Source organism: Pelodiscus sinensis, chromosome 1 (assembly GCF_049634645.1).
Source record: "Pelodiscus sinensis isolate JC-2024 chromosome 1, ASM4963464v1, whole genome shotgun sequence".
NCBI lineage: Eukaryota > Metazoa > Chordata > Testudines > Trionychidae > Pelodiscus > Pelodiscus sinensis.
This window is the reverse complement of record NC_134711.1, coordinates 71385366-71410504: the sequence shown is the minus strand read 5'-3', so window position 1 is coordinate 71410504 and position 25139 is coordinate 71385366. Positions and strand designations below refer to the sequence as shown.

The 25139-nt window shown below is 40.9% G+C and overlaps 1 protein-coding gene and 1 long non-coding RNA gene across 12 annotated transcripts in view; one reads left to right on the top strand and one right to left on the bottom strand.

The window, feature by feature from the left end:
- LOC142829952 (uncharacterized) overlaps positions 1 to 25139 on the top strand; it is an 84380-nt gene that overhangs the window by 12950 nt on the left and 46291 nt on the right. The gene's annotated exons all lie outside the window — the stretch shown is intronic.
- PTPRQ (protein tyrosine phosphatase receptor type Q) overlaps positions 7452 to 25139 on the bottom strand; it is a 209920-nt gene continuing 192232 nt past the window's right edge. For 7 of the 9 annotated variants that reach the window (XM_075932438.1, XM_075932405.1, XM_075932410.1 and 4 more), the window contains 8 exons: positions 24221 to 24311; positions 22735 to 22811; positions 18105 to 18239; positions 17882 to 18007; positions 16175 to 16323; positions 13890 to 14025; positions 8554 to 8677; positions 7452 to 8272 (listed from right to left, as the gene is read on the bottom strand). In XM_075932438.1, the coding sequence (XP_075788553.1) occupies positions 8235 to 8272; positions 8554 to 8677; positions 13890 to 14025; positions 16175 to 16323; positions 17882 to 18007; positions 18105 to 18239; positions 22735 to 22811; positions 24221 to 24311 (876 nt within the window). In that variant the 3' untranslated portion in view covers positions 7452 to 8234. Of the gene's footprint in view, positions 8273 to 8553; positions 8678 to 13889; positions 14026 to 16174; positions 16324 to 17881; positions 18008 to 18104; positions 18240 to 22272; positions 22602 to 22734; positions 22812 to 24220; positions 24312 to 25139 lie in introns of those variants that run through there. The other 2 variants (XM_075932428.1, XM_075932455.1) reach the window with 2 other exon arrangements.

The following is a 25139-nucleotide window of genomic DNA, read 5'->3' as shown; positions in this document are numbered from 1 at the left end:
AGTTCTCAGCATGCCTGTTGATGAGGGAAATGCAAAGGGGCCAGTTATCCCAGGGCCGGGCAATTCAAAGGGGCCCAGGATTCCTGGCCACTGCCACTGATACCGTGGCAGTGATGGCAGCTGGAGCCTTAGGACCTTTAAATCACCACCGGAGTGCTATTCTATGTGTATCTGAGGGCTGGGAGGCAGTGCTGTGGTCCAGGCAGTGCTGAGGGCTGACTGCCTCCAGCACCCTGCCTTTCACCTAAGGCCCCACCCCTTCCAGGGGCATGGAGCTGCCCCTCCACCTCTTGCCTGGGGACTGCAAAAGCTGTTAGTCCCCCTGAATCTCCGAGAACAGTGTTCTGTATAGGTCTAACTGTACTGCACACATTCTTTCTACAATAAAGGGCCCAGGGCACTTCTAAAAAAAATTTGAAATCCTTTTTTGAATTATCCTTGTATTTTCTGTATGTCTTAAAGTGAGACAGGACTTATTTTCATGTTATTCATTTTTAAAAGTGTCATTGAGCAGATTCAGATATATTAAAACTTAAGAGACTTGTGGATCTTTTTCACTCTGGAGCCATTTTCACTATTTTGTACTATCTGGAGATAAAACACAAACAAATTCAACATTCACCTCACGAGAAGAGGCCACTATCTGAGAGATGGTTCTGCATCTAAAGGAACAATCATCTGCTCTACATTCACACATGATAAACTCCTGAGCCTGTGACCACAGTTGTCACTAACCCTTTTCAGCACAAGATTACTTTTTGAATTTACCTACAACCCAATATCTACCCCCCAAGACAATGGTGTACAATAAACAGTCTATTTTTAATGTATGTTATATAAATCTAAAATCAATTATACATAAGTTAGGGATTTTAGGCTACATATGAGATTTGTGCATATGATCATTGTGATTGCACAGGCAGTTGTAGACAGATAAGCCAGTGCAGCTTTAACATGGGTTCACTAGCGTGCACAAATAAATCATGAAAGCAGGGGGGTCAAAATCCACTGAGGACAGCCTAACTGTGCCCTGGCTCCAGCTGGAGCAAAGGGGAGGCAGACACCTGCCACATGGCCCGTGTTCTGCCCGCCAGAGCTAGAACTGGGCCGATGAGGCTGCCCCAGCAGGGACAACCTCACGATGCCCCGGCTCCAGCTGAAGCAAAGCTGCCTGCCCACCACGTCACCTAGCCAGCACCACCAGGCTTCCACCACTACCACTCACCTTCCTTTCCAGCAGGAAAGTGAGCATTGGTGAGTGCCGCTGCATAGCTCTGCAAATGAGGTGGGTGGACCTAAAATTGTTTGTTTGTGGCTGTGCAGGCATGCAGCTCAGAAGGAACCCTGAGATTGGCTGTTTGAGACAATGCGATTGACCAGTCGATCATGATCGATGGGTTGGAGACTACTGCTCTTGGAGACTACTGCTCTAACGGAAAGTTTACTGACAGCTGTCAGAGTGTGAATTTTATTGGCCTGAAAGCCAGCGGTGGAGTTGCCCAAATGATGGTTTCAAATGATGGATTTTTGTGTGAGTGGAAGGAGCAATTTGGGAGGCCATTAACAGTATAGATGGGCCAAGTAGCCTCAGTTATAAACAACTTAGCTTGTCTCTAGCTCTCTCTTTCTCCCCTCCTCCAACTGTATATTTATTCTGACTTCCTTCAGTGTCCCTTCTTGAGATCTTATAGACCTGAATAGAGATTAAACAAATAGGCTGTCTACACTGGTGCAATCTTGCACAAAAACAGCCACTCTTGCGCAAAAACTTGCTGCCTGTCTACACTGCCTGAGAGTTCTTGAGCAAGTAAACTGACATTCTAATGTATGAAATCAGGGCTTCTTGTGCCAGAACTCTGACACTCCCACTCAGGAATAAGCCCTTTTGTGCAACTGTTCTTGTGCAAGAGACCAGTGTAGACAGGTAACATGAATTTCTTGCACAAGAAAGCCCTATGGTTAAAATGGCCATCAGAGCTTTCTTGCGCAAGAGCGTCTACACTGGCATGGATGCTCTTGCGCAAAAGCACATGCTAGTGTAGATGCTCTCTTCTGGAAGAGTTTTTGCAGAAGAACTCTTCCACAAGACTTTTTGCATGAGAACGTGCCAGTGTAGACATAGCCTATATAGAGTATTATAAAATATAACAGGCTTCTATAGAAATTATTTGTATAATTGATAAATGTCCTTTCAATAATATTTTTAAAACATCCTATAGAAATCCATAGTATGGCTATAATTCTGTATTGCATCATATAGGATGGGTTTAAAAAAACTACGGAAAAGTTATCACTATCTGTTAAATAGTCCACAGAAAGGTAGATAGTCCAGAAGAGTAGATTTATTTTCACAGGTTGGCTGATTTGATTTATGTTTTTGGTGAAGTAGGTTATGCTGATTACATTAGAAATGTGGAACTATCATAACATCTCTACTCAAATATTCTCTAAAGACTCAGTAAAATATCACTTGTGAAATTAAAAATAAAAATGCCATATTGCAAAATAGAAAGACAAGGTGGGTGGGGTAATATCTTTTACTGCACACAATTCTGTAAGTGAGAGGGACCAGCTCTTCTAAGCATTCTGTGTAAGCTTGAACATTTGTCTCTCTCATAGGCTACATTTAGACTGCTTTCCTCTGTCGACAGATACTGTCGACAAAGCCTCTGTCGAAACAGAGCGTCTAGATTACATTATGAGGATTGAAAAATCAATCTGCTTTTTCAAAAAAGAGTGTCCAGATTTCCGGACGCTCTGTTGAAAAAAGAAGGCACCTGGAAGTGCTTCTGGCAGGGCATGGGGGTAGCCTTTATATCCAGGTGCTGCTGCCTGCACTTTGCAGAGACGCGTGCTTAAAGGGATCCCCTTAGACAGCCGTGCTCTGCTCCTGCTTCTGGCTTGCCTACGTCCTAGAGGGAAAGCAAAGCAGCTGCAGTGCTTGCTCTGGTTGCCTGGCTTCCTCGATGCCACAACAGTTTATTTTCTGGGTTTTTTTTTCTGCTTTTCACCTTTTATTTGGCCAAGGAGCCTGAGTTGCCCCATGGCTTCTGCTGCATCTGCATGACTCTGTCATGAATCTCTGCCCTATGCGGACCCAGACCACACCGAGGAGACCCTCCTCTAGGATGCAGGCACTCTGCCCTTGCCCCCAAACTTTTTTGGGGACAGGAAGATTTAGAGACACGAGACGAGTTCGGACTGGTGGGACTGGCTTGTCATGCAGCTGTTGGACAACAACCACTGGCTCCCAACTTCCGGGTGCAGAAGGCCACATTCCAGGAGCTGTGTGCCTGGCTTTCCCCTGCTCTGGAACATCAGGACACCCACCTGTGGCCCAACACCCCCCTGCAGAAGTGGGTTGCAATCACCCTGTGGAAGCTGGCCACCTCCGATAGCTACCTCTCTGTGGGACACCAGTTTGGTGTGGGGAGGTCTACTGTTGGAGCCGTCTTGATGGAGGCAAGTCACTTTCGGGGGACAGGACCTGCTGAGGGGAGGGTTGAAAAAGGGGGACTGCCACGCAAGGACAAGAGGGAGTGGAGGATGAAGTGGCTCTTGGAGGCCACTCCTCGGCCACCCCTGCACTGATGCGGGGGAGGGGGCATCCTGACAAGGGGAGGGGTGGGTTGGTGCGGGAAGGGTTCTACTCCCAAGTGCTTAGGTAACCTATCTAACTCCCTAGTTTCTGTTTGTCTGTCTCATGGTGAGGGCCATCAATGAGGAGCTGCTAAGAGGCTCATCTGTCTCAGGGACCTGGACAACATCATTGCTGGGTTTGCCACCCTTGGATTCCCAAACTGTGGAGAAGCCCTTGATGGGACACACATCGCAATCCGTGCACCGCCCCATTGAGCAGCCAAGTTTATAAACAGGAAGGGCTACTATTCCATGGTGCTGCAGACCCTGGTCGACCACTGGGACACTTTACGGACATTTGTGTCGGATGGTCTGGGCGGGCACATGATGTCCGCATATTCTGGAACTCCTGCCTGTACCGCAGGTTGCAGGCAGGAACAAGTGCCAGTTGTCTTCATTCAAGTTACTCACCTGAAAACTGTGGCTCAGTTCAAGTATTTGGGCAACATCATCTCACGTGATGGTTCTCTTGATAAAGAAATATTGTCCTCCAGAATTAATAAAGCTATATAGACCCTTAGCTGACTTTGAACAAAATTTCTTAACCAACATACATCTTTCCACCAAATTGAAGATCTACAGTGCAGTGATCCAACTCCTAACATCTCTCCTGTACAGATCTGAGACGTACTTTTTATATACATCACATTAAACAGCTTACACAATTTCACATGCATTCCCTCTGCCTGGCAGGACAGAGTGACCACTATTAAGGTCCTTGAAACAGCAAACACAAGCAACATTGAGGAAATGTTTTTGAAAGCAAAACTTAGGTTGACCAGGCATACCTCCAGAATGGAGAACTTCCACCTCACAAAACACATCTTGTGTGGAGAGCAGAGTCAGGGCAAGAGAAAAAGGGTCATCCACATAAGCACTTCAGAGATGATCTCAAGAGCAGTCTCCAGGTGGCTCGCATCAATCCCAATGAACTTGAGCAAATAGCTGACAACAGGACTCACTGATCGTCTCTGATAAGATCCATGTGCGACAAATTTGAGCAGGATCTATGAAATTATCTGCTGGTGGTACGCGAAAGGCACCATAAAACTGTATAAATGTTTGCATGCCCTCAATACTGCTGACTCTGTGAATCAGGATTTGGACTATGCAGTCATGTGCGTAGCCATATATGAGAATTCTGACTGAGGGATTACCAATACATAAAACTGTACAATGAAATATTTAAAACATTTTAAGCTTTCTGGCTTTAACATAATCACAGAAACATAAGATGTGTCATACTGGATTGTCAGAACAGTGTTCCTTTGAATCTAGTCATTGAGAGCGACCAATTCAGAAAGATGCAAGAATCTCCATAGGAGTCAATTTGATAAAATACAAAAAAAAAATATCATTTCTGAAACATTGGAGAGTTCACCTGCAAGCTGCTCCGGGCTAATTAGATCTTGCAAAAATATAATTATGGAAATTATTAACATACTTTTAATCTAGCACTGTGGTTACAAGACTATGAATCAATAATGTCAATTTATCACAGGGTTAAACATACTGCTACCAAGTACAAATATAATCATGAAAAACATCTGTAGGACCCTTCTAAGTAATTTGTCTAAATACTTTATACATATGTATAAGAAATGAAGAACACATGTTTCATATAAACCAAATGAAACTAGAGCTTTACAGACTAGTTTGCCAGAAATCTGAACAGCTGCAGACATCACCTCTTCTATTGGCTTTAAAAGGCATTATTTTCCTTCAGGTTAACAGGTGACACTGAAATACTGTCAGTCTTCCTGAAAGACAGTTTCCAAAAAATAGTTCTCTAAAATGTCATCAGACGACCCTCTTCCCCTCCCTCAGTGTTACTTATAATGGTCATTTGAGGTACCTGACACACTCTGCCTATTTACAAAAGGCCTCTTCTAATTTACAATCTGTACCAACCCATCAGATTGTAAAAAGGAACCAGATCCTTACTAAAGTTTACGATACAACCCTGTTTGTTTAGTATACACAGTGGTTGTGTCTACACTGCACCCCTTTCCCGGAAAAGGGATGCAAATTAGACACATCGCAATTGCAAATGAAGCAGGGATTTATATATCCCCTGCTCCATTTGCATGAACATGGCTGCCGCTTTTTTCCGGCTCGGGGCTTTGCCAGAAAAAAGCGCCAGTCTAGACGGGGATCTTTCGGAAAATAAAGCCTTTTCCGAAAGGTCCCCTATTCCTGATTTTAAGAGGAATAAGGGACCTTTCGGAAAAGGCTTTATTTTCTGAAAGATCCCCATCTAGACTGGCGCTTTTTTCCGGCAAAGCCCCGAGCCGGAAAAAAGTGGCAGCCATGTTTATACAAATGAAGCGGGGAAAATTTAAATCCCCACTTCATTTGCAATTCCGACTTGTCTCATCTGCATCCCTTTTCCGGAAAAAGGGTGCAGTGTAGACACAGCCAGTAAGTAAGGGCATCTTTTACACTGGGGAGTTATTGCAAAATAATCCTCCCTATTTTGAAATAACAAGGGAAACCTCTAAACTACCAAGCATGTTATTTCAAAATAATGGACTTGTTATTTTGAAATAACAACTCCTGCTTGTGAAGAGGAATACACTTATTTTGAAATAGTTATTTTGGGAGTTATTATTTTGAAATAACTTGGTAGTGTATACATAGCCTTAGAGTCCACTTAATTTTCTGTTACATATAGATCAGGTACATACTCAGAGTGCTTATATTCCTTGCTGGTGTCCCAACTTGCAGAGGGTTTGGGCTAATTTACCTGAGGCTCCTCATAGTTGGTAAGTTGTGCCACTTGTCATGCTCCACCTCCCCAACCCCCGCACTGGCTGGAAGCTCCTTCTCCATATTGCAAACATGAGAGCTCTACAAAGAGAACCTTCTATAGTTTCCTTACTGTTTTTCCTACTCAGGTAGTTTTCTCCTTGAGTACTCAGGCCACAATTTGATATTATTATTGGTTTGTATAGAACATTTATGTTCCTTACATGCTATTTAAAAATGTATCCGTGCAAAGCTATGAATATCAACAAAGCATTGGGACTCCTAGTAAAATCCAAATGTATGGTAAGATTATTTTCCTATGGCCCTCTTCTTTATCAGTCTAGGCTTTGCTACTTGATTGAGAGCCTCCTGTCTCTTCCATTTCATCCTGGGATCTATCCTTGATGATGCAGCAATAGGAGCTGAGTATTTGGGCTTTATTAATCATTGCTCTCTGGAATTGTGCCAACACAAGGTATTGTCAGCCACGTATTTCAAAGGCTTCAGTGACTTATTTTGTGTCAATGTGAAGGCCGTGTCCACACTCAGGGGTTCTTTCGAAAAAAGTACCCTTTTTTCGAAAGAACTTCCCCTGCGTCCAGACTCAAGCCGCGTTCTTTCGAAATTATTTCAAAAGAACGCGGCTTTTCTTTCGATGGCGGTAAACCTCGTTTCACGAGGAAGAACGCCTTCTTTCGAAAGTTCCTCTTTCGAAAGAAGGCGTTCTACAATGTAAAGAGGCCGTCTTCGAAAGAGAGCATCCAGACTCGCTGGGTGCTCTCTTTCGAAAAAGCGGATTTCCTCTATCGAAAGATCTGCCTGCTGTCTAGACGCGATCTTTCGAAAGAGGCTCTTTCGAAAGATGCTTTCGAAAGAGGCTCTTTCGAAAGAAGCCTGCAGTCTAGACACAGCCGAAGGCTACAAAGTTTGATTATACACTTGAATAATAAAATATTTTAATACTTAATTTGTGAGTACTGTATGCCTTATTGAGATTGTATTCATGTCATTGAAACGGAAGTATAAAGAACATTACTCAAATCAAGCTTCCATACACTATAATGCATAATACATGTAAAACTTTATTTTTTTCTTTCAGTTTTAACAAAAGTAGTTTGGAATGTGAGATCTTTTCTTCATCATCAAGCCTGTGCAACCACTAACAACATTTAAAACAACAACCGGGTGATCATAAGTTAGCTTAAATAGCCCCAAGTATCCCTGAAGAGCTACTGTGTGCTGTGTAAAAGCTGAATAATCCTTGCAGTGTCAGGGGGTGACTCTTCAGCTGTTCAGGATCATGAGATGATATCCTAGCACTCATAAAACAGTAGATTTAGAACACAAGAACATACATTTAGGTAAAGATCATTGTGACAGTGTTGGAAGTAATCCACAAGAATTGTCAACACCCTGGAGGCCAAACTAACATGACTGTGTCAAAGAATTCAAGCTTTTACTCAAAACCAAACAAAATACAGCAAATTCACACTGAATTATGCACACTAGGAAATATGAACATTTTTCTTCACATTTGGCTCATTTTAAAGCTTTTACAAGATAACTGGGGGGAAAGGGTATTTGTTGATAATATACTTCTAATTTAAATGCATACTGAATTATTTATATAACAGAACTACAACCTGGGCAAAAGTATTACTAATCACTATTGCTCAGTTATTTGCATAAAATAATTTATGAAGGCACGTTGATAGAAAATAAACCATTTCAACTATTTTTTTTAATTATAATTTAAAATTCATTAGAATAAGGGGATTTGTTTTGGCCCCTAAGCTTAGAAAATATCATTTGTGTTTTCAAGATCTGATGATCTTTGTTTTGAATATTTACATAGTTGTTTCTTCCCATTCAAGTTCCACATCACCTACAATAGAAATGAATAATTAAATTAAACTGCCTTTTAATTGACCATTAACTAATTACTGACAACTGTTAATATGTATTTGAAACAATTTCTGTGGAAAAATATAAATAGTTTGAGCAATAACTGATACAATAATCTGGGTTAAAGGGCAGCAGAAAGCCATAACTTTGCACTTATCAAGCTTCCAAGTGCTTGTCAAAGTCTGCTTATTGATATTAACAAATCAATGCACCTGCTAGGGAAAAAAAACCCAAACTTTGGAACAATCTATATCTACTTACCTTCCATGGCATCCAAAGAGTCCATCTTTTGCAGTGCTGAATAATTTACAAAACATATGGACTGACTATTTCCTTTGCTTGTCAACAGGTCCAAAACACACTGATGCAAAAAAATATATTGTGCCTGTAGGATGTAAAAGTTAGAGGATACTTGAATTTAGAATTAACGATTTGCTTTTAATAGCAAAATATTTTAAAGCAATTTTGAATAAAATCTATATAACTTCTGAATCTTTAGCAACTTATTCCGACTCTTTGGAAATCAGATTCGTTTTGATAATTAATTATTTTATTAATATTATAATAAAATATTTTACTACTTACTTTCTGAGTATGCCTTATTGAGATTGTATAATTTAATGATTTAATAATTAGTAAATTATTAATCTACAAACATGTTAATTACTATGCTCAGTCAACTATATAAAATTATTCCAAACATAACTGAAGATTCAGACAGGTAGCCAAGTTAGTGTGTAACAGGAAAAACTTAAAAAGCAACAAATAGTCTAGTAGCACCTTAAAGACTAACAAAACATGAAGTATAAATGGTATTGTGAGCTTTTGTGGGCAAAACCCACTTCTTAATGGGTTGTGCCCACAAAAGCTCATGATACCATCTACATGTTTTGTTAGTCTTTAAGGTGCTGCTAGACAATTTGTTGTTTTTTAAGTTATAACTGAAGATAATAGACTGAAACATACCATTCCCTCAAAGCTAGTTGTATATTTAAAATGTGTTCAGCTTGTTTTTCAACATTTGACTCAGACTGAAGAAGCTGAATCTTATACATAAAGCACTTAATTCAAGAAACTTTCCTCCCTCCTAGCATGCTGAAAGCCAGCAGGGAGCAGTCAAATGCAAAAAATCCACTAAATTCCATTCACTTGATATGTGACCTGTTCCCGAGAGGAAAAAACAAATAGCTTCTAAAGATAGATGTCTGTTGCAGAGGTAGTTCTGAGAACCAACTAAGAAATAAAAATGTTGATTTCCTTGGTTTTTTGCATTGGAATAAAACTCTTAATAGTTTAGTGTAACTTCTGTTCATTAATTTTATATTTTAGAATAAATAAAACTGTCATAAATAATTCTCAGCCATAGATAACTAACATAATAATCTTTCAGAGCTGCTAAAGTACATAAGAGCAATGAACATTTTTTGCATATTTTGTTTCCTGAAATGTTTATTGACATGATAGAATGCGATTGCTTCAAAATATCTATTGTAGTAAATCCTTTTTGGGGAAGATATCTTGTTCTGTAATGGATCCATCAGGCAAATACAAGCTTTGACCTGACAGGCTGATGTTACTGCAACATGAATTGTTTAAATAGTTGGTACTATTCGGATTCTGAACCCCAAAAGCTATAAAGTATGTTGTGGCAACGCAGCTATAAGTTGTATGCACTAAAAACCTTTCTGAAATTCCCACTGGGGCAGGAAAAGGGATCGAGGAGAGCACATAATGTGTGGAAAAACCTGTTAGTAGGGTCTATCCCTGAGAAAAAAGAACCCACTTTCATTAGGGACTAGACTGTGCATTTTACATATAGTAGAACTTCAGAGTTAAGAACCCTAGATTTATGAACGGGTTGGTCAACCACACACCTCATTTGGAACCGGAAGTCTGCAATTTGGCAGCAGCAGAGGAAAAAGAGCAAATACACTAGCGTACTGTGTTAAACATAAACTTAAAAAAAAGTTTTAAAAAAGATTTGACAAGGTAAGAAAACTGTTTCTGTGTTTGTTTTGTTTACATTAAGATGGTTAAAAGCATCGTTTTTTCTTCCGAACAATAAAGTTACAAAGCTGTATTAGGCCAGTGTTCAGCTGTAAACTTTTAAAAGAACAACCATAATGTTTTGTTTAGCGTTATGAAAGACCTTCATTTGGAACTTTGAGGTTCTACTGGATAGCTCAGAATAAGGGATTGTGTGTAGCTGAAGCACCCCTGAAGAGTCTTTGTGGTGATGTATACAGAGAAAACACCCACTTGGCTATCACTGGTATATATAGGAGAGTAGATGGTAAACCATGGCGTAGGCAAGTAGAGTGCTCCATATTCCTGAACTCTAAGGTACATATCCTGTACCACTCTCTACATGCCCAAGCAGGGAGATGGCATGTCCACACTACTACTTTTAGCAATGTAGTTTCCCCCTGACCTCCTGCTGCCAGAGCCTTTCCCTTCTACAATGAAAGGCTCAAGCAGCGGGATAAAGCTCCAATCAGGCTATGTCTAGACTGCAGTGCTTTTCCCGGTATCCTGGAAAAGCAATGCTGTGTCCAAGGAACACGTCTGCTTTTCCGCTTTTCTGAAAAAAATTCGGATGTGCTCTTTCACCATCCCTGTAAACTTCATTCTACAAGGCATAAGGGGCGTGTTGAAAAAGCAGGTTTTTCTGAAATTTGGCATCGTGTAGACACATCAAATTACGGAAAAGCCTCTTTTGCCAGAAAAGCGGAAAAAGATATGCAAATTTCAATTTGCAATGTATGTATCTTTTTCAACTTACCTTTGTGGTCTAGATGTAGCCTCAGTGGTGCTGACTGGCACCACCAGGGTCCTTTTTCTACATTCAGTCAAAAAACAGACACCTGGCAAAATCTTATACTGGGGCTGACACAAAGTATTGTGTGAGGTGTGGAACAAGGGGGGGGAGGGGTCAAGTCGTGATTCTGTCTAGCCCCTGCCTCTCTCCAGGGATAGTGTCTTTTGCTCAGCCCCTGCACAATCCAGCACCTAGAAATAAGTCAGGTAGTTGGGCTGGCAGGAGGGAGTCCCTGCTCCTATTTCCCTACACAGTTATGTTAGGCTTTTTCTTAATCATACCCTGTGTAAGCAAGTTTAGAATTGCAACACAATGGTCTGCAAAAGTAAAACAATTTCAGTGTTATAAATATGGAAAGAAATGGTGACATTTATTTTAATTCACTCCTACAATTTAAGGAGAGGCTGATTTTTTTATTTTTATATTTTTATTTGGAGGTGGACAAGAACAAGCTCTCTCCTGATGCTGCCAGTATTATACAGAAGTAACAATGTTAAATACTTTTTGCCTTTGAAATCACTATTAATCACTGTTCTACTCCTCATGTTACATTTTGACACTTCCATTTCTGACCTCTGCAGAATCTATAAGCACGGAGGTGAGCAGAAGTGACAAACGTATTTTTTAAAATAAGTCTTGTCCTTATTTATTGCCTTTTTCATTTGCAGTAGCTTGGTTCTGTGAGGTCTCCACTGAATGGCCTCCAACTGAGGCCATTTAGATGATGTGATTTGCAGTGAAGAGTCTAAGACCACCAGTTCCAGTGCTCCTCATCACAGTGAAAACCCAGTGATAGGAGTTTTTATTTTCTCACTGAGCTACATGTGCTATATTTAAGTCTCCTCACTCTGGGATTGGTTGGTCAGGTAATGTCACCTTGTGGTCCGGGTTAAGGCTTGTGACCTGCAGGGGGGTTGTGTGAGTAGGGGAGCCTGGGCCCTTCCATTCCATTGGGCTCTGAATCAGGGCCATTAGAGGGCTTTTAGTGATCTGACAGACCTCTCTGGGCCTCTTCCTATCTCCTCCTACAACTGTCCCACAGTCACCAACTGGGTTAAGGCAGTGTGAATGGTACTCGCTCACCTCAGAGCACCTTCTGGTGGTGGCGTGCAGCATGAGCTCTCCTTCTCTGCTGCCAACTGCTTCCACCTATGGTATGGACTCCTGGGCCAGTTCAGTCCTAGGGTTTTGCCTGGCTAGGGCAGTCCAAACAAAAAATAAAGAGGATTGCCAAAGTCCAGAGTTTATATGAGGAGGAAGGGGCATGCTTCCCTCTCCAGCTGACTCTGATACAGATCCTCCTTTCCTGCAGGGAAGGACATTTGAACAGTTGTCTTAGGGAAAGATTTCTGCCTTCCTTCCACTCTCTTCTACTGGAGCTGCAGGTTGCAGGTCTGCTCTCTTCCCTGATCTGCCACTTTCACTAAATGAACTGGTCTTCTGCCTTTTAATTCCTCCTCCAGTAGGGGCATTTCCACCATGTGTGGTGGAGTGGTTTCAAAGATCCTGAAATCTCAGATTTATAGTTTCAAGTGGAAAGGTCAAACTAACTTTACACACCTCTCACTTTTCATATTCTCTGATCCCATGTGGACACAGCAGAAAGGCTTCCCAAACTGAACAAACTTTGTTTCATATGACATATCTACATGAACACCCATTGCACAGCAAGCTGGGATGTGACTCTATAGTACTCCAGCATGCTGCATACTAACTGTCTCTTTGGATCCTTCTGGTGAGCATTAAAAGTTCCCTGGTGCACTGTACTGTACTCCTCTTTGAAACTGGCGTAGATCAATGCATGCATCTAGTGCACATCAGAAGGGTCCACATGTACAGCAGCACAATGAAGCTCTGTAGATTTACCAACTGACTTCAATGGAGCCAGAGTTTCAGCTCATGATTATATAACAACCTTGAGGCAACTACAGGAATTGCTTACAATTTTAACCACTGCAAATAGGCAGCGCGAATCCGTACCATGTTATCAACTTAGTTTCTAGGGAGTACTGGTGGTTCTCTTAATACAGTTTAAGAGCTGTATTGAATTAGTTAATGCTATTAAAACTAATAGCCTGGGCACGGCAAAAGGATTACCCCTGAACTAGGGAGCTAAGGGCAGCTTTAAATTCCACCAGCGATCCATAGAAAGCAGCACGTGCCAAGATCTCTAAAGCTAGGATAGTCCTTTTACTAGTAGTTCAATTATTTTTCTCTTTCATAACTTGCATTCACCTTGCATATGAACACTAAATAAAATATATTTAATTTTAGGATGACAGAAGGCTCTTAAAAAACTTATAACTACTAAAGAGTACATAAGAATTTATTCATATAATCTTATTTAAGCCAATTTAAAATAAGACAGTTGATGGGACTATTGAAGTTAAGCATGTGTTTGGAGGATGAAGTGCTATATTTATATGAACTTACATGCCAGAAAGAAGTCAATAAATAATAAGATGTGAGCAAATCTGTTTTGGCTTAAAAAATACCTGAACCTTCACCCAAAATTAAAATAAAAACAACCTTTTTAAAAAGTCTGAGAATGTTTGATTTACTCTTTACAAATATTACCTTTCTTTTTTGTACTTCTTGTTTGGAGTTGAAGTGTCAAAAGACCTAAAGAAAGACTACTTGTATAATGCTTCCAATTCAGCAGGGAGCAGAGATACTAGAAATTTTACAGTAAGGCTGATTTTCACAAGCTTTGGTGCTCAGTATTTCGGAGAACAAAATGATTTCTTAAAATAGGATGTGTATAAATTCTGTGTCTTACCAAGTTCTGTACCATGCACATTCTTTCACTTCTTAGCTCAGCTACAAGTCCATAGATGTCCACAAAATCATGATCATTTATATGTTGTGCTAAGTGGTCAAGTGCAATATAAACCCCAGTTCTTCCAACTCCAGCACTGTAAAGAACATATACATAATAAAATATAGTTTATACGGTAATTATTTTAATAGATATAAATTACAAATCTTCAATACAGTAGAATCTATATTGAAGATTTGTAATTATATCTATATAGTTGCTGCAAGTTGAAGCTAAATAAATTCAGATTGAAAATAAGGCTTACATTTTTTATGGTAAAACTTAAAAAACAATGAATGGTTCTGCAGCACCTTAGAGACAAACAAAAAATATAGATAGTATCATGGGCTTTTGTGGGCACAACCCACTTCTTCAAAGGAATGGAGCAAGGGGTTCAAAGGTACCAATAAATAGCAGAAAAAATGGTAATTAGCCATTGTAACAATTTTCCAAGGGCAGTCATTGATTCTCTACTACTGATAATTTTAAAATCAAAATTGGATGTCTTTCATATACTCTAGGAAAAGATCAGTTTAGTGGCCTATACTATCCAGGAGGTCAGTCTAAGTGATCATCATGGTCCCATCTAGCCTTGAAATCTATGAATCTATGAATCTATGGAATCTATGAATTCAAAGCCTTGAAAACAAATTTATTGTGAAAAGAAAATTGGGCCAGAACTTAGAACCTTTGTCCACCCTCTCACTCAGGATCTTTGTTGTCTGGGACAAAATGGAATCTAGATCTGAACTATGACCTGGCTTTGGTTTTGCAAAGACAACGCCTGATTCATGAGGAGCTGTTACTTTGAAAAGTCCCTATTTAGCAAATTGTAGGGATGAGAGACCCAAAAAGCTTTTCTATGAATCCTGAAAAACTGCTGGTTTGAATGCAAAACTGCAATTACAATGTTCTGCAAACCTTGAAACCTGGATTCCTTGGTGTATTTCTATTAAAAAATAAAACAAAACAAAGCGGACTTCTATTTAGTGAATTATTACACAAGAAAAACCTTTTGAAAAAAGGTGGGAATGGATAGCTACGCTGAAGTGACAAGTCCAACACTCTTGTGACTAGGGTTGTTCTTCTTAATTAAAAGGTTTGAAAATTAACAGGGTTACCTTAAATCATTCCCACATTTATAAGCAAGCTATGTGAAAATGCTGGGCAGGAGTAACATGATCATGTTTGCTCAGCAAATGTGTGACTGCACTCTGTAGAAGCTGCCACATGTGGAGGAGTTCTGCTAAATAGTATTATAATAAATGAATCCTGTGGTTATGAGAAAATGTGTTGCTGCTGCAAGCTCATAGTAACACAAGCAAGGGAACATCCTTAGTATGGGCTGGCTTTGCATCTCTGTGAAGTGTAAAGGGGATGGAATGTGGCTCTAGCTCCCATTTGGGGACAACCCCCAGCACTGGGCATCCTCAGAAGCATAGAGTCAGTGTAGCTGCCACTTCCATTAGCCTCTAGTGTTGGGGTTGTATTGGGAGAAGGGAAGAGGGAATTTAAATGGCTGTCATGCTGAGCCGATCAGCTGTTTGTCGGCTCAGCGCGCTAGTCTGGACGCTCCACGGTCGACATCAAAGGCATTTGTCGACCTCCCAGGCATTTGTCGCCAGAGGCGTACCCATGAGAACGGAACACCTCTGACAACCAGACCATTTATTTAGGTCCCTATATGTAGATCTGAGCATCTATTTTTAGGATCCAAGTTTGAAATCTGGCCTCTGAATATGAACAGGACTGTAGGAACAACCTCCTATTCAAGTCTCCATTTTCTACTTATTCCTATATAGTTTCTGTGTTCTGATAAAACATGATATGCAGATTTTAAATAAACTGTTCAACACTTCTTCCATAAAAAAGCTATAATTATGATAGAAGTCATTAAAAAGTCAACATCTGTCAAGTGTTACCATGCAGATATCTTCTATTTAAAGTAACCAGGAAATCTGAAGTGAACTTTAATGTGACTTTATGGTAAATACTGGAATAACTCTTTCACTGACATATCAGCTGGATTGCATGGGATGAAAGCAAAGCATAAACTGGTCTTCTACCTCCAGAAAGGGTTGAGAAACATTGCTTGGGAAACTTGCACTGCAGCTATATTATGGAATAAAACAGCATTCTTTTCCCCCCACTGCTATCAAAGTGGCAGCTTTCCTGAGTTCTAATATTCACTTACATGGTATTACACTTTAAACCGATTTCACCTATGTGCTTATTTCTCTGCTTACCTGCAGTGAACAACCATAGGTGTGTTATCATGTGCTCGACTTGCACGGATCAGCTTGACAAAATGGATTAATGGTGCTGTAGTTTCGGGGACCCCATGTTCAGGCCAGGCAGTAAAATTACACTGACGTACCATCATACAATCTCCGTGCTGGCAAACACAAATAAGATACCAGTTCTGTATTAGAATTTTGAAACAGATCCATATTAGACCTAGAAGTGAAGTGCACTGAAATAGCTGCATTTCCCTAGCCAATTCTTCTTACTAACCTTACCTAAAGAGAAAGGTTTGAGCTTCTGCATGGGTTTAATGACTGTTGTTTGTGGGAAGTTGGCTGCAGTCCACCCATGGGGAAGTGTTAATGACCTCAGCCAGCAGGAGCTTGACTTTACAAGCCAGAAGGGACCGGGGTCCAATTTGCAGATTACAAGCTGAAATGTTCCCAGGTCTTCTAGTAGCTCAATATGCAAAGTTGGCTGAAACTCAATCAGACAAGGTGTTCCATCTGACCCTTCCATACACTGACTAGCTACTGGCAAGGCAGCCAACTGGTTCAATTTCAATTACTCTTGGCCAGAAAGCAGATGGAAAGTATATGTGAGTGACTACTATACTGCAACAGTTATGATAATACATTAAAGCAGCAGGTGATTCCCTGACTTCTTAACGTGTGCACAAGGGCAATTTGAATCTATGTTAGTAAAGTACAATGAGGTGAGGGGATTATGGATGCAATATGTATGTATCGACTTTCATGGAAAGAAACTTAAACAAACAAACAAACAATAATTCATCCGTCTGTGGGTTTAAAACAAAGAGCAAAGTTAAAGACATAAATACAGGCTACTTAATTGGCATACTGATAAATGGCACAATTTAAGGAGTAGTGCATTTCAGTGACTGCATACGTTGAATTAGGCAACCATCTAATTAGGTTGCCTAATTGTCACCCCTGTTTCCTAGCAGAGTAGAGACTCAGTGTCAGTTCCATGGCACATAAACTTGCATGGGACATAAACAAGAAAAGATAATGTGTCCTTACATTTGGACATGTGGGGTCAGATCTTAGGGTCTGGCAGAATTGCACACTGTGCTGGAGATTCAGAGAAGGCATAGGATGGTGTTGGTCACTGTGTGCAGGACAGATTCCTGAGCCTAAGTGCTCTTCTGATTTATACTGGTGGCTAATGGTTCCAAAAGTTGAAACTATAGTTGTGGGTCATGACCGCATCGATGCATCCAGGCCACCTCTCCTATGCCAGTCAAAAAAGTGCAAGTGGTGTTAAGACCTCAAAGCCACTTGTACTGAGGTGAATTTCCCTGAGCTGGTTATGCCAGCTGTATAGTTCGCAATACAAGCCAGTTGCACCATTCCAGAGGATCTTGTCTTTGGAGGCTTTATCTGGGAGGGATGCATTTGAAGGGATTATCACTGCCAAATGATAATTACTTCCATCCAGACAAGATATTGACATAGATAGAAACTCTGACTCCCAGCAGACTAGAGACTGGTTAGTTCCATGAGACATAAACTGGCGACAATTTTCAAAAGTGCCTAAACTCAAATACATTATTAAAAAATTCAGGAAAACCAAACAATGCAATGGATGCAAATTTTGGATTAAAAGAAAAAATTTTAGGGACAGCTGAGCAGGATGGAACACGTTTGACATTCATTCACTGGAGCTTTTTTCAGTTTTCCCCTTACCCTTTCAATTTTTAGATCCCTGATAGTCCAGTCTATGTGAATATCTTCCACTAATTTGGTGATCACTATATCTCCAAACACAGTCACTGGTTTGTTGTCTTCTGGCCAATATTGGTGACATCTTATCTGCAGTCAGAGGATACTGCTTATTAATAATGAAAATATATAAACCTGATATATATATATATCAGATGCATTATTAACTGATATGCCAATAACTTACCCGTCCTTTTTCAAAACATTGTGTAAGCATCACAAGCGTTTTTGCTCTAGTTTCCCACACCATTCTCCAGAAATCACCCACTGTTCCTGGTAATGGTCCCTGAGTAGCAATAAACTCATTTGGACACAAATAGCCCTAAAATGAAAATATGTAATATATATGGATATGCACAAATAAAAAGTGTGTGTGTACATGATTATGCCAACGGCCATATCGCCAGAGGTCGTGAATTTGTCAGATATACTAAATTAAACAGTTGTTGCATAGGGAAGCCTCAGTGTTGTGGATAATTCAATAGATGATATCTCTTTCACTGAGTAAGTCTGTTCTCAGCTAATGCCCAAGTATGATAGAGGCCCTGTGCTACTGGAAGTGGCATCTTTTACAAAAGATGTGAAATTGAAGTCATGGCCACTTACCATGTCATTAGAAATATCCCAAAGTTACAGGCTAGAACTGTATTACCTTTACTGTTTCACGCATGATCATGTTCTAACTACATTTCTCCAAGGGGATCTCCTGAGCTACCATGCAGGTTTTTTCTATGGAAGGAATGATTCTGGCTTCTCTTTTTATATGCAATTATAACATTAATTAAAAGTATGAGAGCATTTTATTCAAGCAGAGACTGCAGTACATATAGCCCCTTACTGTCCTTCCACAGGTTGGAACCAGTTTTCTCAAAGGGGTCATTGATACACAAGAAATTCTGTGTTATGTAACATTTAAAAAATAAATGTCACATTGCAAAGCAGATAGTCCATCATGAAGTTCTGGTAGTTACACAGAACAAGCAGTGCAGAAGTTAATTAGCATAATCAAATTCCACTCCTCAGTGGAATTATAGCTCCATAATTTACATCTCCCTCCTCTTTATCTTCTATATATATATTAGAAATGTGCATCTGTCTGTCTGTGTGTTGTCTGTCAGTCTGTGTGTCCATTTGTTCAAGAACTCCTCCTAAATGGTATGAGCTAGGACTGCCAAATCCGGTATGTGGCTTTTCTCCCTCTCTCCCCAGCCCCAAACTCTTTCCACCTAGCCCTTGACTGCCACAGTGCTGGAGCAGGGGGGAAGGGAGAAAGCCTCACCAGATGGTGGGGAGGAGAAAAGAAAAGGCCCCCACTGGATGGGAGGAGAAGGGGTAAAAGAATCCCTGCTGGACAGGGAATGAGGAAGGCCCTAACAGATGGAGGAGAGAGAAAGTCCCACTGGAAAGGAAGAGGGGGGAAAAAACCCTGCCAGATGTGGGGGAGGAGAAGGTGTATGAGGGAGCAGAGAAAGTCCCTGACAGATGGGAATGGGAGAAAAGGCCATGCGGATGGGGGTAGGGGGAATCCGTGGTGGATGGTGAGGGAGAAAAAGCCCCGTCGGACAGTGGGCCCCACAGACAGTTGGGACTGGTCCTGCCTTGGGTAGGGGGCTGGACTTGATGACCTCCCCTCAGCTCTTTCCAGCACTACGATTCTATGAGTGGGGAGGGGAGGAAGACCAGATAGGGGGAAGACGGCCCCACAACCCCCCAGGGAGCCACACCCTGCCTTTCCCCACTCTCCCGCAGCACTGCTGTGAGACCACCCCCTTGGTCAGCCTCAGCTGTCCCCCTGCTCTCCCCCTGGACTTGGCCCAGGGAGCACTGTCTGCACCATGACTGCGGAGTGCCAGCAGAACTGGCCCATGTGGCCTCCCCTCACAGTCTGGCTTCCTGGGGACAAGCTGGCAGCCAGCCCTGGGAGAAGCCCAGAGGGCTGTGTGTGCAGCCCTCGCCCCATCCCAGGGACAAGCCAGCAGGTGGATTGCCTCCCCCAACATCTTGGGCTGCCCCCAGGGAGAAACCAGTGGCAACCTCCACCTCCTCCCTTGAGCTGCCTGCCTCCCAATCCCCTGCCCTGATTCCTACATCCCTGCCTTGACTCCTGCACCCTGCATTCCCCACCCTAAGTCCCTTCTCACCCCCAACCCTCACTTTCACATCCCCTACATCCTCATCCCCCTGCCCTGAGCCCCTCCTTAATCTCCCACCCTGATTCCTGCACCCCCCCCCCATGCCCTGAAGAACCTAGGTACCGCTGGACGAGTCTTCTAGTTATATATATAATATAATAAACATAACGAGTGGCAGTGGTAAACGATGCTAATCCTTCCTGGGTGAACAGTGAAGTGAGGAACTATAACTCATGGATGCAAAGCTCTGAGTTAATTATTTGTTTTCTTTTTTCAAGGGTGAACCAGTAAAAATCAAAGTACCATTCCAATTCCCATATACAGGGTCTCTCTCTCAATATATCAAGATCTATATAAAGGACAAAGTTGTAGCTTAGAAATAGGGGCCTTAGCAGCCGCAATATCCCATCAATGGTGACAGAATGCACTATGCCTGCATAAGTCAGAAGCAAGCAAAAATGCTTACATGGGAGAGCTCTTATCAGTAGTACTTTCTGCAGCCTTTTTGAAGGTGCTATTAAGCTTCCTAGCATCAGCTTTTGAATACTAGTCAGTGATGGGAAGAGTGGAGACCAGCACACCAAACCAGAGGCCCTGATCACAGCAAACAATACTCCAGCAGTGTAATAGGATTTGCAACAGTGTGGAAGGCTGGAGCACCCATGGGGAAAAAATCAGCAGCCAAGCTGGGCCTTCTGTCTCCCTCCCAACAGCATGCTGCTGGCTCCAATTACCAATTCCTCCCTCACCTTCCCAGCACTTCCAGAACACTGCAAACAGCTGATCTGCAGCATTCAGGAAGCTCTAGGAGGCACTGAGAGGAACAGGGATAGTACATGGTAAGGGGAGGAGGCAGGGAAGAGGCGGTGGAAGTGCGGGTTTGAGGGAAGTGGTGAAAGGGGGAACAGAGCAGAGGGGAGAAGAGAAGTGCAGGGTGAGCTGAGCACCCCCCAGCTAGGAAGGCAGTTGGCACCCTAGCTGGAAGACTTCTTCTGCTAGCCCACCCTGTTAGTACACTGGATAAAGTAATGAGTAAGCTTTTCTAATAGATAGGAAGGATGATGTTTAAGACAGTGGAGTGTAAATCAGGGCTCAGTAGACTAGTGTTTAATATACAGCTCTGCCACACACTTCCTGTATGACCTTGGGAAGGTCTCGCAGCCTGAGTTTCTTGTCTGTAAAAGGGAGATAATTCTATTTTCCTTCACCTACTCTTTGCTGTCTCATCTGTTTATGGCATGGCATAAATGAGCTCTCATTTTATTTGTACAGTGTATAGTGTCTTGATCTCAGTTGTCGACACTAATAAAAACAATAAATAATTAAAATAATCATCACAACAGGGATAGCTTGCTTGTTTTACCACAGTGAGTGAGGGGGCATTACCATGGTTCAGAGAAATAAGAGCAGAGATAGGAAGATCCTGCAGAAAACCTCAAGAAACAAATGAAGTCTGGAGATAAATTTTCTGCTATTATTACTTGAGTTACCAATAAAAATTCCTGGGAAGGCATTATTTAGAGAACGGTGGAACTGACATCTGTTCTATTATGCAGAAAGGATGGAAGGAAGAGACACTGTGGCTCTTTCCCTACATCAACAGGATATTTTAATAACTTATTTTGTCTTTGGGTATGTCCTCATTGCAGAGTTTTTTCGGAAAAAGATTGTTTTTCTGAAAAAAAAAAAAGTCACTTACGTCCACAATGCAATCACGTTCTTCTGAAGGAAAAAAAAATCAAAGAGCAGAGGGATTTTCCGAACAGCAGTAAACCTCTTTCTACGAGGAAGAGCCTTTTTCCAAAAGAGCACTTTTGGAAAAAGGTGTGTGTAGACGGGGAAGAGAGAGTTCTTTTGCAAGAAGAGGAAAAGACACAGGTGCCCTGGTGGCCATTCCGCCCAGAGATGTCACAGCTTAAATGCAAGATAGCATCCATTCAGTGTGGACACTATCTGTTGAAAAAGCAGATCGCTTTTTCGATGCGCTTTCGCAGCGTTTACGCTCTCTTTTGGAAGACTTTTTTTGGAAGATCTCTTCTGGAAAAGCTTCTTCCGAAAGAAGCCTGCAGTCTAGACATGGCCTATGCTCAAACACTAGCTTCTTCAATATTTTGGTAGCAGTTATGTCATTGAATAGTATCATAGCTACTATGTTGTCAGGTGCAATATTTACAGTTTGTCTCATAATAATTAGCATGAAATAATAAAGATAACCATAAAAATATGTTATAGGAATATTCAGCTCAGCTTTATTTATTTTTACATAGCAACTTTTTTGTACAATACCCCAGATCCTTAACCAAAATATGTAAAATAGCATTGTACCCTGCACCACTGACATCAATGGGATTTTTACAAGTGGCTTCAATGGGAACAGGCTGGGATAATTTCCAGAAATGAATTAGCTGACTACGGTTGTTTTACTATTAATAAACACAACCCAACAATAAAAATGCACAAATCAAATTAAACATTTTAAAACTAATTATGTTCAATGATACACACAGACACATGAACTCATAGTGACAGAAGTAGAAGTCTGGCCACAGCAGCTGCAGTGGATGGAAAAAAAACCCATGAGAAGCATGTTTTGATATAAAAGATATTCCCTTTTAAGTCACTTTTGAAAAAGCAAATAAAAATAGAAAAAAATGTGATGAGCATTATGAGAGACTTCCAACTTACAGACACATAGCTGGCATTGATGTAATCAGATCCTGGAATACCAGCATCAGCTATCAGCTTTACTCTGTTGTTATTATCTATGGCAGAAATAAAGACTATTTAATTGTGATGTTTACTTATAAATTACAGTGATAAGCATCAGATGTTATTATGATATGGAGAATTCAAAATTAATGTGAATGTAAGTTTAGCTAATTTTATTAAATACGCCCTGGCAAAATAAAACAGTAATTGCAACTTGCAAGAATTGTTTCACCATCCTGTTTTATTGTATAATCGCTCTTGTCCCTTGATTTATACATTTCAATGAATTCCCAATTACACATTTTTCTCATTCTAATTAATTCTAATGCAATTTTTAAGGGCTTATTCCTGCAATCTGATGCATGCAAGCAGACCTACTATGCCTTTGCAGAGCTACTGCAATGGTGAAGGGATCCTCCATGTAGACTAGACTATAAGACAAGGGCCTAATCATTTATATGTGTGTGTCCTGTTATATCCTGCTACCCTTAGGCAAATCCCATTACAGGAAATCAGTGTGAGAACTGAGTAAAAATTGAGGAAGGATTTCAGAACTTGGCCTATTCTGAGTATACAGAAGTGATGAAAAATAGGAAAGATGTCGTGTTAAAACAATTCTGAATAGGTACATGCTGACATCAATTATCTGTTTCTTGACACTTGCTTCTACAAACCAATAAAAAGAAAGGATATTATGAAACAAATTTCTGAAGCACTTTTGACAACATGTTATAGGATAATATGAATATCAGTTTTTAGCAATTGTCAATTAAAATACAGAATATGTGTTGAACCACACTGCAGATAACAGGAACAGCTGTTCTGTAAAGTTAATAGCACAGAATGTAGCTACATTAACAGAGGAATGCCATGCCCCCCATCTCACATCACAGTTAATGCTTAAAATAATAATGGCATTTCTTGTCTTATTAACTGAAAAATGAAGCAGGGTTGAGTACAGAGAGACAGACTCCTGTCTCCTGCGATAAAATCTAGCCTTGGCTTATAAGTTATCATACAGTCTCTCTGATCTCCAATGGAACTCTTGCAGCATATTTGCAAGGAGCCATCAGAAAGCATTACCAGGCTCCCAGGAAAAAATAAATGCATAAACATGTGGATTTTACACTTAACTCACTTTTAACTAAGGGGAAAAGTCCAGGAATAATGTTGAAGAGTTTGCTATTGGCTTAAATTACAAAGCTAAGAAACTATTTGGACTATAGTTTCTTGTACCTGCACGCTAAAGCTGGGAGAGTACGTTTAAAGCCATTCACAAAGAACCCTTACTCATAGTAGTGAACAAAAACATATTATTTTATAGCAAATTGTTATGTAAAACGTACATTATTATAATAACATATCACAGAAAGGCCAATAGAAAAATTTAGATGCATACCAAACATATATGGTACTTCTACAGTTACAGCATAAAAAGAGAGACCAGTTAGTAAACACATACATGGCTTTATGTTTGGAAATCGATTCTTAGACCTGTTCCAAGGCAGATCAGCATCAGTTGAAGCAAGGTCTTGAAGAAACTTGGGTAGTTCCTGTAAGGTGATTTATATTTGTTAGGAAACCTTTACATTTGCTTTTTTGCTCATTATTGCAAATGGATCTGACCCCACATATAATATCCCCCCCATATGGTCACTCTAGTAAAAGGAAGGACTTTTCAGTTCTATGTTACACTTCTAAGGGCAGCTGGAGGCAATGCAGAAGCATTTCACCTCACTGTCAATCCTAGTTACATCAACATTGTCAGTTGCAGAAAACACTGTCAAGTTGAACAACTTAAGCTTACATGAACTTTCACCTTTAAAAGTCTGGATAAAGTCAGACTATCACCTTTTGTGTGTTTTTCCTATCTTTTCATGATGTCTATAACGTGGCAACAATGTCTTATGTGACTTTTGAGTAATGCCTTTTTCTAATTCCAGTAGCTTAAGAGAGTTCCTGCCACAGTATGAGAACTAGTGAGCATTTAATCAAATAGAGACAACTGGCAATTAGTTATTGCTCACTGACCTGTTCCTGAGGGGGCTGGACAGAGTTATTTTGGGTTCAGTAACAAGTGAACCATAGTTTCATAACTGTTCATGAACTCTATTACTCAGGGACAGATAGGTTTATTATTCACATGGAAGAAGTATTTGATGAAATTATCATATATACAGGCAGTCCCCGATTTACGCGGATCCGACTTATGTCGGATCCGCACTTATGAACGGGGCTTTTCTCGCCCCGGAGCTCACAGGCGGCGGGTCCCCACCCGTGTCCTCCGGGGCGAAAAAAGCTTCTCCCGGTCCCCCTGGTCTGCTGGGGGGCCCAGCAAAGCCACTGGACCCCCCCCCCCCAGCAGACCAGGGACACCCGAG